The sequence below is a fragment of the Pseudorasbora parva genome, chromosome 8, assembly GCF_024679245.1.
Source record: "Pseudorasbora parva isolate DD20220531a chromosome 8, ASM2467924v1, whole genome shotgun sequence".
Lineage (NCBI taxonomy): Eukaryota > Metazoa > Chordata > Actinopteri > Cypriniformes > Gobionidae > Pseudorasbora > Pseudorasbora parva.
The window spans coordinates 24,144,595-24,162,870 of record NC_090179.1 but is presented as its reverse complement, the minus strand read 5'-3'; the positions used below and the strand labels follow the sequence as shown (position 1 = coordinate 24,162,870).

Sequence of the window (18,276 nt, the reverse complement as noted above, 5' to 3'; positions counted from 1 at the left end):
TTTAGTAATCGAGTATTCTACCGATTATTCCATCGATTAATTGAGTAATTAGATAATATTTTTTTTTTCTTTATTAAAGAGCAAAACTAAAAATATAAAAGAAAATAAGACAGGTATCTTAAAATTAACATCTAATTCGTTTTCTTTAAAAAAAAATTATGTTTTATTGCTGAAATTGCATACATTAACAACTGTGAAACTAAACAATTTGAATGCATTCAATTGCCATATTATATTATATAAACATCTATTTCAAATTACTTAAAAAAGGTAAACAGTTCAATATAAAACTAAACCTACAACCAATAAACCAAAATAATAGTAATATAAATAGCAATAATGCCTAATAGCAATAATTAATAATATAATGTATTTAGCTTCAGTTCAGGCATGACATAAGCCTTTACTGTCTTATGAAGGATTTGTGGCTTTTGTAAGAAGCAAAAAATATTGGCCAGAAAGGTAACTTGAAATAAGAACAAGAGTAGAGATGAGCATACTAGAGATGCGCAGATCAGTTCTAACTTCACCGGATCCTCTGTTAAAGGGGGGGTGAAACACTCAGTTTCAGTCAATCTCATATCAATCTTGAGAACCTATAGGGTAGTATTGCATCCTTCATATCTCCGAAACGTCTTTAGTTTTATTATATTTATAAAAGAAATATGGGCTGTACCGAGTCTTTCCGGAAAAAAACGAGCGCCTGGAGGCGTATCGTGTGGGCGGAGCTAAAGAATGACGAGCGCGCACAAAGCAGTGACGTCTTCAAGCATGGAGAAGCCCATGGCTATCAATCTCAGCTCATAGATACATGATCCAGAATCATTCGAAGGCTGAAATAAATTGAACAGGAGAAACAGCAACAGCAGGACGTCCATCTCTGTGGTATGTACTGTATTTAGTGGCCTGTCAACATTTGTCTTTACTCGCAGTTTATGAGGACATGATTCGGTTTATGGACTATTGTATGCTTCTAAACCTTAGCAGTAGCAAGCAAAATGGTTTTGCACGTCAGACTAGTGTAACGTTATACATAGAACAACAATGGAGTAACCGTTAGCGCATTTGAATGACGAAGCACGCGATAATGTTGTTTACTGATGTTTACTCAGGCGACGATAGGCAACAGCAGAGACATTTGAAGCAGTTTTACTCACCGGCTGCTTCCAAAGCAGGACCGAACCTTTATCGCTGGGACCGCTCCATCAAAAACACACTTCTTTGGTATGATTTGGTGAAGTCCTGTGACAGCAGTGACCGTGGAGATCCACTTTTGCGACGCGACTGAAGCGATGTTGTGAAGCTTCCCGTCATTTCTGCGTTCAAATCGGTTCAAAGGCAGCGCTGCCTTCCCGGAATGCTGTGCTGAAGCGTTGAAGTCGCTTGATGTCACCCATAGGAATAAAGTGGAGCGCGGCGCGGAGTGTTTATGGCCGTGCATTTCCTCTCTCGCTCTAGTCACACGCGTGCGCGCACCCTACCGGGAGAAGAGCCCGTACGGCCCAAGGACCCCTACAAGGACCTTCCGCTCTATTAACGTCAAGTCGAGCCATACTCGAAAAAAACTCTCCGAAACTTGTGAGAAATCAGAAGGAGTATTTTTGACACCGAAATACTCCATCAAACGTCCAACATTAGTTTTTGAAACTTTGTCTATGTTTAGGATGGGAATCCAAGTCTTTAACAGTGTAAAAAGCTCAGTATGCATGAAACAGCATTTCACCCCCCCTTTAAAATCATCCGCACCCGATCGTCAAAAATTCTAATCCTCGGTTTAAGCGCGGTGTTATCGTCATATTAGCGACACTGAAGTAGGCTGTTTAAAAAAAAATCTTTTTTGGCGAAATTACATGTCTTAAATAACCTAAGCCAGGGTTGACAACCTACATCACATGGAGGAGTAACCGCTGGAATGTGAGCAAAAGTGAGAGATGTGTTTGTATTCAGATAAAGTACATAACACAGGTCTACAGATCTATATTTTGAACTAATCAATCATCATTGTAACACAGCTATTTTTATTAAGTTAGTATCAAATATGATTAAAATGTGAGATATAAAAAATAAATAATACAAAATAAATGAAAGCACGCAGCTCTGAAAGCACGAGCGTTGCGCATCTCACACACACACAAACGCGGTAAAGCGTGTTCTGTTGTTTGTTGCGCCTAGCGTTCAGAACATTTTAATGGTGTATTTCGAAGATATTTTCTAGTATATATAAAGTCTCATCAAAGATTTCACACACATCATAATGACGGTGATCCATGCGCAAACTCCATCGCGTTCATGTGTTTGGAGTCGCTTGTATCTCCTCAGCTGACGCACAAACTGCCACAAATGAAACTTAAATGTTCAGCATCGTATTCTAAAGCTCAACACACAGTTGTCTTCATTTAAAAATAGCGAGACTAAATTATATTACCAGAGCTGATGCCACTCTCTCTGGCATTATAGTCTTTGATTTTGACATGAGCTGAAAACAAAAGTTAAAGAACGACACACATTTGTTGCGTTTTACCGTAAAATGAGAGTTCAGCGTCTTTATAAAATCAACACATTAGTGATTTAATTCTCATCCACCCGCAATTTTTGGGATGTTTACCCTCTTGAACCGTCGATAGAACCACAATCCTTGCATACTCCGAGTCCTTACACAAAATGTTTTATTTCTGCAGCATCCATGTGTATTTAAAAGCACTAAGCAAAGCGTCGAGGCAGATGATTTTGCCTCGAGGATTTTTTCAATTAGAGTAACTGGAGTTACTTGAGGAATCGTTTCAGCCATAATCATAACCCTATTTACACGAGACAAAAACAGTGAAAACAATAACTAGCCTATTTATTTATTCCTTTTTTATGGTGTAGTCAGTACAAATTTAACCCACTAGCCTGATCAGGCCTGGGGTTGATCCTTAGCGTCGAGCCCTGCGTTTGTCTTCTACTGAGGAAATGCAATCATATGGGCAATATAGGCTCTTTCAAAGACACTGACCTCTGGTGGTATGCTGTCATCTGAGTCCGAACTGTCATCTGAGCCTTGCCCATCGATGCTCATCTGCAGGAGCTGGTCGATGGTGGCGTCCACAGCCCCATTGTTGGAGCGCAGGACACACTCGATCACCTCATAGTCCATGCTAGGGAACATGGTTTTAAAGTCCTCCATGGCCTGGTTGAACTCCAGCCGTCGAACTTGCCGGTTGGGCCTGGAGTTGTTGAGCTCGCCTGCTGCCGAGCCTCCGCCACCCCTAGACCCTCCATTGCTGTTGCTGCGTCGGAAAAGGCTGGTCATCCTACAGGATCCCCGTTCCCTTACCCTACCACGACCAACGATGCCACGTAGGAAACGATGGCGCCCACTTCAGCCCGATGTCCCCCACAAATATCTCTGTCCGTCTCGCCTGTTTTTTGGTTTATGGAACTATTCAAGTTCACTTTTTCATCATACCAAAAACAATCTAGTCCGCTGGAGTGAGAGAAATCCTTTCTTTCGCTTCTTCTGCTTATTAAGCTGCATCCAACACGACAGCACGGAGTCCCTGGCACGAAGGAAGTAGACGGTCTGGTCTTGAGCGTTTTAGCTGTGTCCCCAACTGTGTGATCTCCCCATTAGTTCTGCTCAAACTGAAAACAAATACAGAGACATGCAGTTAACAAGACATGGTTTGAAAATATATATTTCATTATAAAAACCTTTGACTGCCAAACATCAACCAGTTAATGGCCTGCGTTTGTGCTTCTCATTGGCTCGCTCTGGAGACTAACCACCCTGTATTTAGTCCACACACATCGCTACAAAGCCATCTATCCCTGAGAGACAGATATAATGACAACCACAGATATAATGACACTGGCAGAAATAATCAGACGAAAGAGGAAGAAGTAAAAAGACTAAGCAAGTGAGTAGTTTGGATGACAGGAAGGGTATCCAAATAGTACATATAGAAATAATTAGGCTATACTAAATTCAAGATCAAGAAGCATTTTTGCAGTAGACTGGTGAGGCCAACAGTTCAGATTTGTACTTGTCCAGCCATGCCAACATTTTCACCGGCACCACACAAGATTTCATTTTATATGACTTTATTATTTATTATTATTCATTTTTAGCATACCGGTAATTACTCCAATCTTTAGTCTCACATGAACCTTCAGAAATACTTCTAATATGATATTTTGGAAACATTCCTTATTATTATAAATGTTGAAAATTTCAATTTTTTTGACAGACAGAACATCAGGTATTTGAAATGTACAATGTGAAAGAGTTTACTGTCACTTTTGATCAATTTAATGCATCCTTGGTGAATAAAATATTAATTTCTAAATATTTATGTTAGCCAGCTAGATACTTTAACTATTTATTATTATTATTTATTATATATTATTTAAAACAAATATAAGAATTCAAGTATATTTTATATACTTCATTTTAAAATACATAAAAATACATAATATTTAAATACATTATTAAATGTACAAATGTGTGTGTATATATATATATATATATATATATATATATATATATATATATATATATATATATATATATATATATATATATATATATATATATATATATATATATATATATATATATATATATATATATATAGGTTTAAATACATCTATTTTCAGTGTGTTCTCTTTAGGATCTACACCAGTCAGCACTAGTGGCAAGCAGCAAAATCTATTACTGTCGAGCATAAAACAATTTTAGAAGCAAGTGTATTCATTTACCTTCAGACTACTTAAAGCAAATCCTAACCACTCCTAGCCCCAGTCCTCTCAGCATCTAGTGGTCCGAAGTTTTCCACATGCCAGCTTTCAAGAATGCTAAAAATGCACGAGTCTGTAGAGCATAGCTACAACTTTGCAGTGATGTTCTGGGATCTCGTATGGCTTGCTCATTAGTTGCCCCATTTCCACCCTCCCTTTCTCTCTCCTCTCAGTGCAGGGCAGAGAAATCCCTGCTTCGGCGAAACAATACACACAGCCGAGCCCGAGCCAAGCCCACATGGCACTGCCAGGACTCAGCACCCCTCACCAGCCTCTTGTTGGCATGGATACATTTTGTGATGTAAACAGGATGCTTCGCCGTGCACTGACATGAAAGTGTATGGATGCCTGCAGGGATACCCGCGAAAGAGCAGGGAGCATGGCTTAGTTATCGAGGAAAAATTCACCTCGTGGCCAATTTCAGTGGCTTGTGTGAAAAGGTATTGTTTTAGTTCCCTACTGAGCTAAGGGCCTGTTTTGCATCTACTTACTCATTCGGCTTAGACGCTGCGATGCTTTGACAACGCACAACAAGAAAGGTCACAGAAACAAGAGTGTTTTTTTTAAGAGTATGACCTACTTGGCAAGTTTTAATGCCAACTTAGAAAAATAAGCTGAAGATAAATGCGACTTCTGGAAAATCCTTGGCCTAGGGTAATTAATTAACCATTTTTATAGTGCTTTCAGGGCAGTGTTGTATTGATAGTCCCCAAACATGCTTACTTACATGCAATGTCTCTTGAGCATCAAATCAGCATATTACAATGATTTCTGAAGGCTTATGACACTAAAAACTGGAGTAATGTTGCTGAAAATTCAGTAACAGCTTTGCCGTCACAGGAATACATTTTCATAAACAGTCAAACCAAAAATTATTTAGACACCAGATATATATTTTTTTACTAGTGGGTGCCGGCCACTATATGCAAGTGAGGATAGCAAAATAAAGTAAACTGTGACATAATATAACCGCAAATTCCTGGACTACCAGTAAAATTGATACAAATTTGGGACCAAAATTACACTTTGACCTGACCATCCATCCATACTAAAAATTGACAGTATTACTGGTGTTTTACTGCATTTTAACAAAAAATAAATAAAAATAAATAAATTGCCGCCTCTACTCAAAAATGTAAGCCATTTTCTTTTAAAGATTTACAGATTTAAATTAATAGCAACATTTCATCAAATTGAGTAAAATAATCCTTACACATTTTAGTTAAATTTGATAGAATTTTACTATTAAAGGGTTACTTCAGTGATTAGGATATGGCTTTGTACTAGGCTTGGGCGGTAATATGGTAAAATGGTATACTGCGGGATCTAAAAATAGCAACGGTATCAGTTTCAATACTGTCAAAAAAACTTTTAAAGTTGAACTAATTAAACTATTTAAATATTAAATATTATTTATTTATTTAATGCCTAAATATGTGTATGCGTTGTTGTCGTGACAGCGTGGATGAGAAAGAGAGAGAGGGGGAAAGACGGCGATTCGCGCACTAAGTTATTCGGTACTTTGTACCCTGGAGTATAATCAAATGATTGTGCTTCCCCCCTCATATTCCCCTGAGACAAGAGATTTATGCATTTTATTTCTGGAAAAAATCCTCCCGTGCAGGGAACTACAGTGCGACCAAAATGGTCGCATATGCGACCTTTTGAAATGCCATTGCGACCCGAATTTCTATGGGGTCGCAAATGTATCACTGATTATTTTTGTACCTACCTTATGTTTTAGGCAATATACTATGATTTACTATGAGCATTTATTAATACAGAAATGTGTATTTTAAGAAAACATTTTATAACGTGCTCTGAGCATTCAACACATCAAGTTGGCTTCAACCCCGCGACCCCCGCCCCCTCCCAAAATGTAGGCGAGGCGTACGTTGATTAAAAATAATATATCTCTCGTTAAGACACACACAGCAATCGCATATATATCTCAACTTAGCCTAAGTTACAATCTGTACGTGTTGAAATTAAGCGGACAATTGACTCATATTGTAAGAAGGGAAGTTCAAGTGTAACATTTTTACGGTCTATGAACAGAACCATCACTTGATGTCGATGCGACATGTCAAACGGAGCCTGTGAGTGGGAATGATGTGGCTGAGGGGATTCGTCAGGGAAAGCACACGCGGGAAAAACGAAACGGACATATTCTTCGAGCCACTGGTGTCGAAATTCATAAGTTACCAGTGGTTAAGGTACCAAGACGGAGCAATGCACTGTATGTACTGTAAATTCTGTGGGCCATCAATTGCTTGCAGGACTGTCCAAATTTGTAACTGCGTCAAAACAATTCAAACACGAATCAGTAACGTTAGCCGCCACGTTTACATGCACACTTTTTTGTCATTCCAATTAAAATAATTATGATTGAAAGATTCAGTGGACTGTTTACATGAGACGTTATCTAAACCGAGCTGACTTTCAATCGCAATCATCACAGAGCAGTTTGTCTGCCGCTTCAGAAATGTCGACGCTTCTCTCCAGCAGCTGAATGTGTTCACGGATGCCATAGCAACTCTCAACAGCCACCAGGACTTACACGGTTTTATAAAAGCTATTTATTTGTTGTAAAGTGTAATAATCATCTCAGAAAAAATAAATTCTTCTGTCAGGCGCAGTTAAAGTAAAAAGTGCCTGGGACAAACGCTGTCAAGATGAGAGGATGTAGCCAGGCTATGTCTGTCATTATGCCAACATTATCTTCATACGTTCTTAAGAAATAAAAAGTTTACCCCTCAGAAAAATAAACTTTCCTCTCAACATTATAGCCTGCGTTTGAGCGCGGCGCGCAGTCAGTAGTGAAGGCGCGTGCTGTGTATCACGTCATATAAGGACGCACACTGAAAAGTAATCCGGTCAGGTCGTTTAACATGGTTACATTTTTCATGAAAAGGTTTATCCCACCCCTCTCAAACTGATTACAATTTCATTCGGTTTGGGCATTTTTATTCAGATTGAGGTGTGTATATGGAGCATTTTCATTTGGATTGGACTTTTAAACCGATTATAGTGCTCCATGTAAACGCACTGAAGCTTAACAATGATAGTATTTTTCTTATTATTTTATGGATTATATTTATTTTATTTTTCCTTAAGAGTTCAGGAGTCTGCCCATCTGTGCCCACCACAGCATGTTGAAATGCAAAAGGAATTCATTTTGCACTTTATTGTGTACTGTATTTTTTATTGCAATAAATCTATCCCAACCATTGTTAAAGAAAACAAGAAGGCATGTGGTTTAAAAGATGGCAAGTAAAAAAAAAAAGCACATCGGTATGCAATACAGTTTCATTATTGTTATTATCCAGAGTGGCTTACTATAAATAATTTGTGCGACCAAATCATGTTTTGTGCCAGTAACTGAAAAAGTTAGTAGCGCAAGTGCCACCAGTGGAAAAGGTTAGTGTAGTTCCCTGCCGTGACGCAAATTGACGATATTAGCGGCCTCTTCGGAATTTTTGACCAGAGGCTAAAGACTACAGCCAGCAGAGGGAGCTATTTCCACGTTTTCAACCCGCACATGGGGATGGGAGATCACACTCAGAGCTCAGCTCAGCTACAGGCACTCATTTAAACGGATGCTAAGCGATGTAAGTGTTTTAACTGTGACTGTAATTACAGTCCCTGTAATCCAGTAGCGGTGGCTTTGGCAATGGCCTCACAGGGCAGCGAAGCATTCTGGGAATTGTAGTCTTTCATCCCCATGAGACAAAAATACATTTTCTGTCTTTTCTCAATCTAGAAAGCACCAAATTCAAAAATAATTTCACATTTCTACTACAATAATGACCCAGTTTAAATACAGAATCATCTTTCCAGCGCTGAAGTACCCCTTTAACTGAAATGTGTTAATCTTAAAAAAAAGAAAGAAAGTTGAGTGTTGGTGAGCATCTTTTAAAAACTTAAATCCGACCTCAAAACTTTTGAACTGTAGTTTATATGTTTAGCTATAAGTCACACCAAGCTTTCACTGCAATTACAATAATTAAACAGTACTATAAATAATAAAAAAACATTTCATTTCAGTTCAACTTCATGGTCTATACAACACAGCTTGGTTAGCAGGCCTGTAAATAGATCCTCCTCAAAACCACTATATTTAGGTTGTCTGTTGGAATATTCCAGTATGGAATTCTTTCTGCATTATGTCAACTCTCATCAGGGATCCCTGGAGACAGGAAATTGGGAACAGGATGCTCCATAATAATAAAGCCTTTAGAATGACCAGAAACGTGTAGCATGTTTAGTGCAAAGACTATATTGAATATAGTCTTTGCACTAAACATGCTACAAGTTTCTGGTCATTTTAAAATAATAATTCGATAACGTAAAATGAGTGTTAAAAAAATTACTACTGTTCACAATGCAGGGCTGCAAATGAAGTATAAAGAGCTGTTGTCAATATATAGATGAGCTTATCATCAGCCGAAATTCTAAACATTCCACTTTCCACTTACCCTTCCTGCTTGAGACTCTCACTTCCTGTTGTGAAGTACCCGTCTGACCCATCACTAACACCCGATATCAAAGAGCTTTGAACTGAAGGTGAACAAAGCAGAGATGACTTGCAGTGCACGTATAATGTGTGCGCTCAGAGTTGGCATAGACCGCACAGAGCCAAGGCCAAGCATTCCACTGAGCTATTTTTCACATGACTATGATCTGTATCAGAGAACCTTCTATATTTACTAATGGGAGCCAGAGCTCGATTTTACTCCTCCAGAAAAACCAACACACTGTCTCCTCTGCCAATGTCATGACAAAAAAATTCAGAGCAAATGTAAACCAGTCATGCTAAAAGTGCTTCATAAATCTGTTGTTACCTGCTTAAAAACTGTGTCTAGTGGGATGTTTTACAAACAAGCAAAGGTTATGGAACGTTTGGTATTTGTCTTTTTTACTAGGCAATAAGTAACTAAAAAATATATTCCAGGAAAGTCCTTTGACCACAATCCACAGTACACAGCATTAACTGATTTTAAAATCTACATGACATACATAAAGCTTAATTTAGTATCTTTAGCAATATATTTAATTTATATAATTTTTTTAATTTATTAATTTATAACATTAAATATTATCAAAAAGTCAACATAAAACCCAGCACCTAGTTATAATCTGATCAATGAAAGTGGATCTGAAAAGAAATCTAGTACAGATACCCGTGACACAGGATAAAAAAACAACGGCCATCCACAGCAGTCCTGAACTCTTGAACCAAAGATTTAGCAAACTCATCCAGGTTAGTCAATAACTCACATGGTGCACGGACGGTTTCCAGATGCAACACATGATGTGAATTATGGGAAAAGAAACACATCATATCCTGTCTGCAAGCTGGCTGCAGTCCAGCGGACATCCAGATGCTGCAGTGCTTTAAAAACTCCATTTAGAAAAGCCTGAACACCATCACCTGCTCTAAGGATACATGGATGTGAGATTTCCACTTTGCACTTTCACATGCATTATTCAACTCTGTTCAGTCTTATCGTTTAGACAGAGAGGGATTAAAGTGGGCAGATCTTGATGGAGACACAAAACGGAAGAATGTTCAATACTTTTAACATCAAACAGTGCTTGCTAACACAAAGCATGCTTCTAGTTCAGAGGCATCATAATTGGCAGAGTATTTTTAAGTGGTCAAGGGCACAATTCAGAGGAATGGATTTACACATAGTATAGACATCCAAGCTAATATATAAACCAACAACAATAAAGATTGCACTTCACAAATAAGTGCACTTACCAATATTACAACATACTGGGTCTCATGATAATGCCAATTTGACATTAAAGCAATGATTTTTAAGCTTATGAACATTATAAACTTATATCAGCAACAGTAAAAAAAGAAAAAGAAAAGAAGGTACAATCATGCATGCCCTCACTATAACGGTTAAATGTAACTATGGTTTCTATAAAACTTTTTTTTTTGGCAAACGGCCATTTCATAAATGAATTATAAATGAATTCCTAATGTCAGCTGAAAATCAAATGATCCAAAATAAACAACCATGCAAGAGGCAGGGGATTTGTAGAGATTTGTGAATAACGGCCATTCCAATTCAGGGAAAATCTATAGAGCTTTCTTCAAGATGCTTGTGCTAGCAAAAAAAATATATCTTAGAATCAGGGTTATAGATGGTTGACCTATTAATAATTAAGTGAGTACCAATTAAAAAAATAAATAAAACAAGAATGTCACTTTGGATAAAAGCATCTGCTAAATAAATAAAATGTGAATAGATATAAATGTAAAATTTAAATTCCTTATTAGAAAGCAGAAATTACCCACATAAAACTACAGAAAAGAAGAAAAAAAACAATATAGCCATTTCCATCCAAAGTTGCCAAATTAACATATGCTCAACATTTCAATATTGCTTCAAACACTTCCAAATTGTTTGTATCCCGTGTGTTCAAAAGAACAAAATCTTCAATTACTGGGAAGTTGCCGTAAAATATCTGTAATAAGAATGGACATCGATGCAATGGGTGAAGCCACTTTGTACATCATTTGCGCCTCAGAGTGTGCAGAAAAAACACAAACGGTATCATGTTATATTGCGTTCTGAGGCAGATGCCTCGTGCGAGACAGCACTGGGAGGTCATTAAAACCAACCATTTTGATGACAAAATTTGGCTCAGGCATTTCAGAATGACCAAACCAACATTTGAGATGCTGTGCAATGAGATTGGTCCCATGGCTAGTTCAGTTACGCTGTCTCACATGATCTGTTGAGACAAAACCACATGACTTTTTTGTTTTGCACATGCGCATTGATGCATTTCCATCATAGTTTATGCGCATGTCTTCTTAATAAGAAAGAAAATGAATAATGACATCAATTGGAGGGGCCAATTAATTCAAATTAGGCTACAAAAAAATAAAATATATATATATTTTTTTAAATGGGATTTCAAAGGGCCCTCTCCCTAGATGGGGCCCTGGGTAGTCAGGTCCACTTTTCCCCCCACTACCACGCCCATGCTTCTTATTGGATACGACATTTATCCACCTCAATTGATCTGATACATTTTTATGCACATTTTTAGAATTTATGCGCATTTCCTTGCCATTTCCATTCAGTGCTTTTTACGTGAAATCCCACAATCTGCATAAAACTAGTGAATGGAAACATTGCTAATGATAAGTCAAGGAAACACTAACACATTTTGGGTGTTGACACACATAAGTGCACCATCGCCCTTCCACAGTGACTCCAGCCATCCTGATTGTAGGCACCAAATTGGTTGCACTCAACTTGTTTTGACAGCTGATAAAGGCCAATTAAAGCCTGCAGGTTGTGTTTTCACAGTCCTTGTCTAGGGCGAAATAGGTTTCACTTTACATTAATAACGGTAAATCTGACAGACCGCCAAACACTGAGGCTGAAGGACTTCAAAGAAGCATGAAACGCAGGCGCGTGTGATGTGATCAATATTTAACAATGCTCTAATAACGTCAAAGGGCCTTTAATATGTGTGTACGAGCAGCTATGATTTAAACCTGTTTAAAAAATGCCGAAGACCGAAATGGCATCTGAACAGACCACGTAAAACCATCAAGCCAATTATCAGATTGGAAACTATCTGTCAACATCAGCACAAGCTAAACAAGATAACAAACAGGCCAGCAAACCAGGGGGGAAAAAGAAGTGAGAGAAACTCTCTTTCACCAAGAGCGAAGAGAGGAAGGGAAAAAAAAACATGGGCTTGTTGACAGAAGATCTTTTCCGAGCAGTGCGTGCAGTGATCAAAAGAATGCTAAATCTGGATGCTCAAATATCAGGGCGTTACGTTCCTTTGACACAGCCTGACTTCAAACTGTCAAATACAGATAAAAGTCAATGCTTGCTCTGTCGGGTGCAAAATCAGTCTGGCACAGACAACGAAAATTAAGTTAACAAATAGACAATGACAATATTAGGTCTGGTGATTATATTCTGAATCAAAAAAGGCAAATGGAGCAGTCAGAAGCAAAAATATGGCTGTTCAGCAAGCAGATGAACAGACCAGACCCGCGGGGGGGAGAAACTGGAAAGCCTCCACGAGTTCTCAAGTGAGCCAGTCAGCTCCAACACCTTGGCAAGAGCAAATCTAATTGCAAAACAGACCTTAAACCGAGGAGCAATCAATTACGCCGTCTGTGATGTCTGGCTGCTTCTGCTCATATGCGTTTCTGAATGAAAGAAGTGTGAAGACTGCGAAAGTAGAATAATTAATGGCTAAAAGAGAGTAACTCACTGCTATCTGCCATTTATCTGAATGCATCACTGACTGGATGGATGCCACAAAGCCATTTAACTGGTAAAATCGCTTGAATAGAGACACAAAACAGTTTGGTTTTATTCATCACCGTTTCTGGAAGCAAACTCGAAAAGCCCTTTATTTGAAGTTTATGTCTGCAGTGGTTTTATTTGTGACTCTAGGTCAGATAAATGAGCAGAAATCAGTCAGGCTGGCACTGAACCAAATAGCATAAGGCCTTGACAATCCCCTCCTCCTCTCCTTTCTTCCTCCTTTTCTCTGACCTGGTTCCAAAGCCATAGCCCAAATGAGGGAACTGAGGTTTCTGATACTGGAAGGAGGAAAGAAAACGGCTGACTTCACAATGACACCCCCAGCATGTCTCATCCCGCTGCTGGAGGATCTTCTTCAGAGTGACAACCCTGGAGTGCATCTGTTGAGGCTTGCGCCATAAACCCAATAAAGATGATCCTAACAGACCTTTTTTTGGGCCATCTGCCACATAAGGAACAAAAGTCTGCCATTGTCCCCTGGGAGCCCAACACACAATACATTTGCAAAATATAGTGTCTGAAAGCACATTAGCCTCTTTTAGCCAAACTTCCAGGACCAACTCAAAAAATACATGAACTTATTGAAAATGCAGTGATATGGCAGGACTTTAAAAGTTCCATCTAAGATTTACAAAGTAATCCCAATACCAATCACAAACTAATACCAATCACAAACTTTTAAACGGTAGTGTATATAGGGGATAATTCATGGCCAGTTGTGCATTAAACAATTTTAATGCATGACATGGAGGTAAAGAACCGCCTGACGTAAAACATAATCCATTCAAATAGTTTAACACACAGTTTGTCGTGATTACGCTTATACCATGATCATGTGCCAGCATTGTTTGCAGCTAAATATTTGACTGGGAAAAGTAAAAATGATGGTTAGTTTCATAATTTATGGCTCGTTAGATCTAGCGGTATGATTTAACTGATTTGGAACTACCTGAGCATTAAACAGTTGTACACCTTCCAGCCAAACACAATATTCAGACAGACCATGTCTTACATTTTTTTTTAAATTATAAACACATTTTTAGATGCACAATCTGTATCTGCATATGTTAATTTAACTCTGGGAGTTTTGCGGTGTAATAATACTGGTACAACTAATAATACTGACACAAAATAAGTTTTATTTATTTATTTTTTATATGAACTATTAGTTGAGTATTTGAAAGATACTATATAAACATGTCTGTTTATGTGCCTGTTTGTATTATGCCTTCTTTTTTTAAATAAAAAGACACTTGGGAAGTTGGGAGTTTGTTGTCCCAAGGTCATACTTTAAAAATATAGTGGCTTAAACGCATTAGACAGTGATGAGCTATTTTGGGACTAAACACATTTAGGAATAAATCTCTCTGAATTTTGTCCCAAAGCCATACTGCAAACTCTGCTGCACTTCATTACAACAAACCTAACCAAATTATCTGACTGCAACTACACTGTAAAAAAAGTCACAACCTGAATTTTTTAAGTACAATCGACTTGAATGTTTATGTTATTTCAACTTAGATTATGTTAAACTGCCTTTAAAAAAATGAGTTACATATTGTATAACTTATACAAAAAGTTTAACATTTCTTAACTTATTTTGATGAGTTAAAATTATTTATAAACATGTGTTGGCATAACTTATTGAACATATTTTTTTACAGTGTATTCTCATGCTCATACAAAACTAATTAATAAACTAAACGTGCCTTTTTAATGCATGTAGGCAACTTGAGCGCTGACATTGCCAATAAGGAGGGGATCTGAAAGGGACAACCTACATCCAGTTCTTCGCCCCCGAGGTCCATTGGATCAATACCCATACAATATAGGAGGTGTGTAAGAGTCCATCAACCACTACAACATCTTCAAGAACGGCAAAAAATAGGGTCAGTGGCCATATATGCAAATCAAGACTCTCTTAAAGGGAGAGGAGTGGCACCAGCTGTCCAACAGACCTTCACCACCTCCTTCATCATTTATTAACACTGCAAGGACCAGGAATATGGCTGCCAGACATCTAGATCTTTGAACAAATCAATGTGCTGACAAACCTAACACACGTGGTAATGTGACAGCTTATTGTGAGTCTTCTAATAAGGTTTGCATCCATGAAAAAGCCACAAAGTATACTTCAGAAAATAACAAAGAAAAGTTGATAGATTGGTATCCTGGATGCCAGCCAAACTAAGCCCTGCCCACAACATTTGAGGTCGGGAAGTTCAGTCTGAACTTGCTGCATTGTGTATAGTAACTATGCCCGAACAGCTGTTTGAACCGATCAAACTGTCAGGGTGGGCTTTAATGATTGACAGATGATGAACAATAACATATTCAGCCAGATCTTCAAAGAGCACTTGGGTTGAATTTACTCTAATCCTAAACTGAGAACTTGTTTTTATATGCATTCACCTTTACTATTTCTCTCAAAAATGATTATTGAGTTGGTAAGTACTCTGTGTAGCCTTAAATTATTGATAACACCAGCAAAGATCGTTTACACTTATCTTCTTCTACTATTTTCAGCATGCCTGCAGTTGGTGCGCGTCCGGTGTGAGATAACGGAGACGTGGTGCTGAGCTTCGCGTCCGGGGTGCGACCAGGCATAATGGGCTTAAGAACGTGCATGTAAACACACTCAAAGTGTTCTTTTCCTCTCTAGGCAGGTATTTTTTTTAGGTTAATTTATCAAAATGTTCTTTTATATATTTGTGTGACGCTGTATTTCGATCACGGCTTTAAAATGTTATGAGAAAACATTTTACGAATGTTTATCCACCACATTACCTTTTATTTAAACCCAAATAAGAAAGCCATTGTCAGTTTGTCTGCCGGTTGGTTGGCAGTTTTGGTCATAGTTGTTGCTGTGTGCAGTGTGTAAAGGAAAATAAAAACAGTTTTACCCTCTTGCTGACTATTGTCGTGCCTAGAGGTCGACCGATAGTGGATTTTACCGATACCAATAGCTAGGTTGGATCACGCTTGCCGATAACCGATTAATCGACCGATAGTTTTTAAAAAGATACTAGATTAAAATAAAAATAATAATAGTAATAATAATAATAACAACAAATTAATCATATTTACATATGCAATTCTAAATTGCATATGTAAATATGAATTTATTAAAAGTTCTAACAGAAAAAAATCTACAGAAAATAACTAAAACATTAAAATATTACAAATAAATGTTTCTTTAGCTATAACCTAGAAACATGTAAGTGAATGTCAGGTAACAGACTGCAAGTCCCATTTGTTAACAAGAATTTATTAGCTCTTTTAGCTAGCTTACATGAATGATACGCAATATACATTTTACAACGTGTAATAATAGTTGAGCAATACAATTGTATCTTAATCATTCATGTTAGTTCATAGTGCATAAAAAAGGTTAACATATAAAACTAACAATGAATGATACTTCTACAGCATTTATTAACCTTACTTAATGTTACAAATGGAATATTGGATATAATGAATTATAATGGATTACTGTATTATATTAAGTGTTATTTCATATAAATACAAACAGTTTGCTTTTTTAGAACACTTGACGATCACTCTTATCAAAGTAACAAAATATGTATTGAAATCGAATGCGTTTCTGATGTGTTTATATTTCTGTCGGATGCATGACCATAAAGTTTGGTTTCTTACATCACCTAGTAAGTTGTTACATCGCTTTAACTGCTTGAGGTAAATGTTACTGCTAATGTTAGCATCCTCTCAGCCTCGACGACAAAGTAAAGTGCATACATACTTCTGTTCTTTCGCTGCTAAAGCATCTAGTAACCAAAAAAACAACAACTTTATAATGATTTGGCAACAGCGTTTCCCTTTCGCTGTTTTAAACGCGCGTCAGATGTGTCAGCGCGCTCTGTGCAGCGTGTGCTGTGAAGCGTGCAAACTCACATGTCCTCACTGTAAACAGTGATAGTTTTTTATTTGGCCTCTAGAGGCCACTCTCGCTCTATATAATACCAGCAGGCCCTTCTCAGAGCTCTTGTAGGCTACTGTGTAAAGACAGCACCCTTCTCAGCCGCTCCCGCAATGGACGCAAACCGGAAAAACTATCGGTATTGATTTTTGACGATAACCGATTGTTCCACCAATCAGCTATCGTGCCGGCAAATCCGATGAATCGGTCGACCTCTAGTCGTGCCCCTCCCAGCCCATTTAAACACACATAGATGATTCGACTATCAGTCAACCATAGAAAGATTCGACAATTCTGATTTGAATGTGTAAATCCTTAGTCGGGGACACACCTACAATATTGCCTGTATCCTCACTGAGAGCCAGCAAGTGATCAGTATGTTTTGGAGACATTCTAGTTAGAGCTGGAGCTTAATCAGCTCCAACCTGGGAGAGACTGTGTATCTTTGTATGTGCACAATATTCTGTGTTACAGATCAGTGCTGAGAAGTTGTACAATGGACATCCTAAGAGATGGGTGGACTACATGCTTTGGGCAAGCTGGCACCTGCTCCAGATCTGGAAAATCACTACGGGCCTAATTCCAGGGTGAAAGCAGCAACAAGTGACACGTCTATGGAAACATGCATCAGATTAACTGACGTGTGGAAATTTACTGTAACTGTTCATTTTCTCTGAGCCAATCAGAATCATCCACATTGCAGTAATGCTGTAGCCTAGAAATCTAGACGCACCCAAGCGGCAGCAAATCTAATCTGCCCACGAGTGTCGTCTAACTCTCAATACCCTTCTGAGATGTAATCGCCAAACTCTCCTGGGCCAATCACATCGTGTATAGAGTCGGTGGGCGGGGCCATAATGACGACGGCCGAGTTGCGTTTGCGTGCTTCTAGTAAACACAGAAACTGGCGAACGGCGGTCTTTCGAATCAGCTTTGACCGCGACTCTGGAAGACTTGGAGTTGAGCTTTTCTCTGAGAAAAGAAAAAGGACGGCATTGAAGTCATTCTTAAGAAGGGAAGATGTGTTCGGAGTTTTGCTGACCGGATACGGCGAACGTTTAATCTATCAACAAGCTCTGTTTTTCCTTCGTTGCTCTGGTTGGTTGTAGCGTTATCCTATCGCATGCAGAGGGAGTTTAAAAGACAACCGTTTATCCCGCCCCTCGGATTGAGCCCTGTCAATGGTGAGTTTCCAGACCAAACATCTTGATGTGGGTCTGGCTTGTCAAGCTAGTA

At 38.3% G+C, this 18,276-nt stretch overlaps 1 protein-coding gene across 4 annotated transcripts in view; it reads right to left on the bottom strand.

The window, feature by feature from the left end:
* Positions 1 to 18,276, bottom strand: part of cuedc1b (CUE domain containing 1b) — a 31,512-nt gene that overhangs the window by 11,638 nt on the left and 1,598 nt on the right. For 2 of the 4 annotated variants that reach the window (XM_067450465.1, XM_067450468.1), the window contains exon 2: positions 2,996 to 3,624. In XM_067450465.1, coding sequence (XP_067306566.1) covers positions 2,996 to 3,292 — 297 coding nt within the window. In that variant the 5' untranslated portion in view covers positions 3,293 to 3,624. Of the gene's footprint in view, positions 1 to 2,995; positions 3,625 to 4,740; positions 4,916 to 9,257; positions 9,563 to 18,276 lie in introns of those variants that run through there. The other 2 variants (XM_067450467.1, XM_067450466.1) reach the window with 2 other exon arrangements.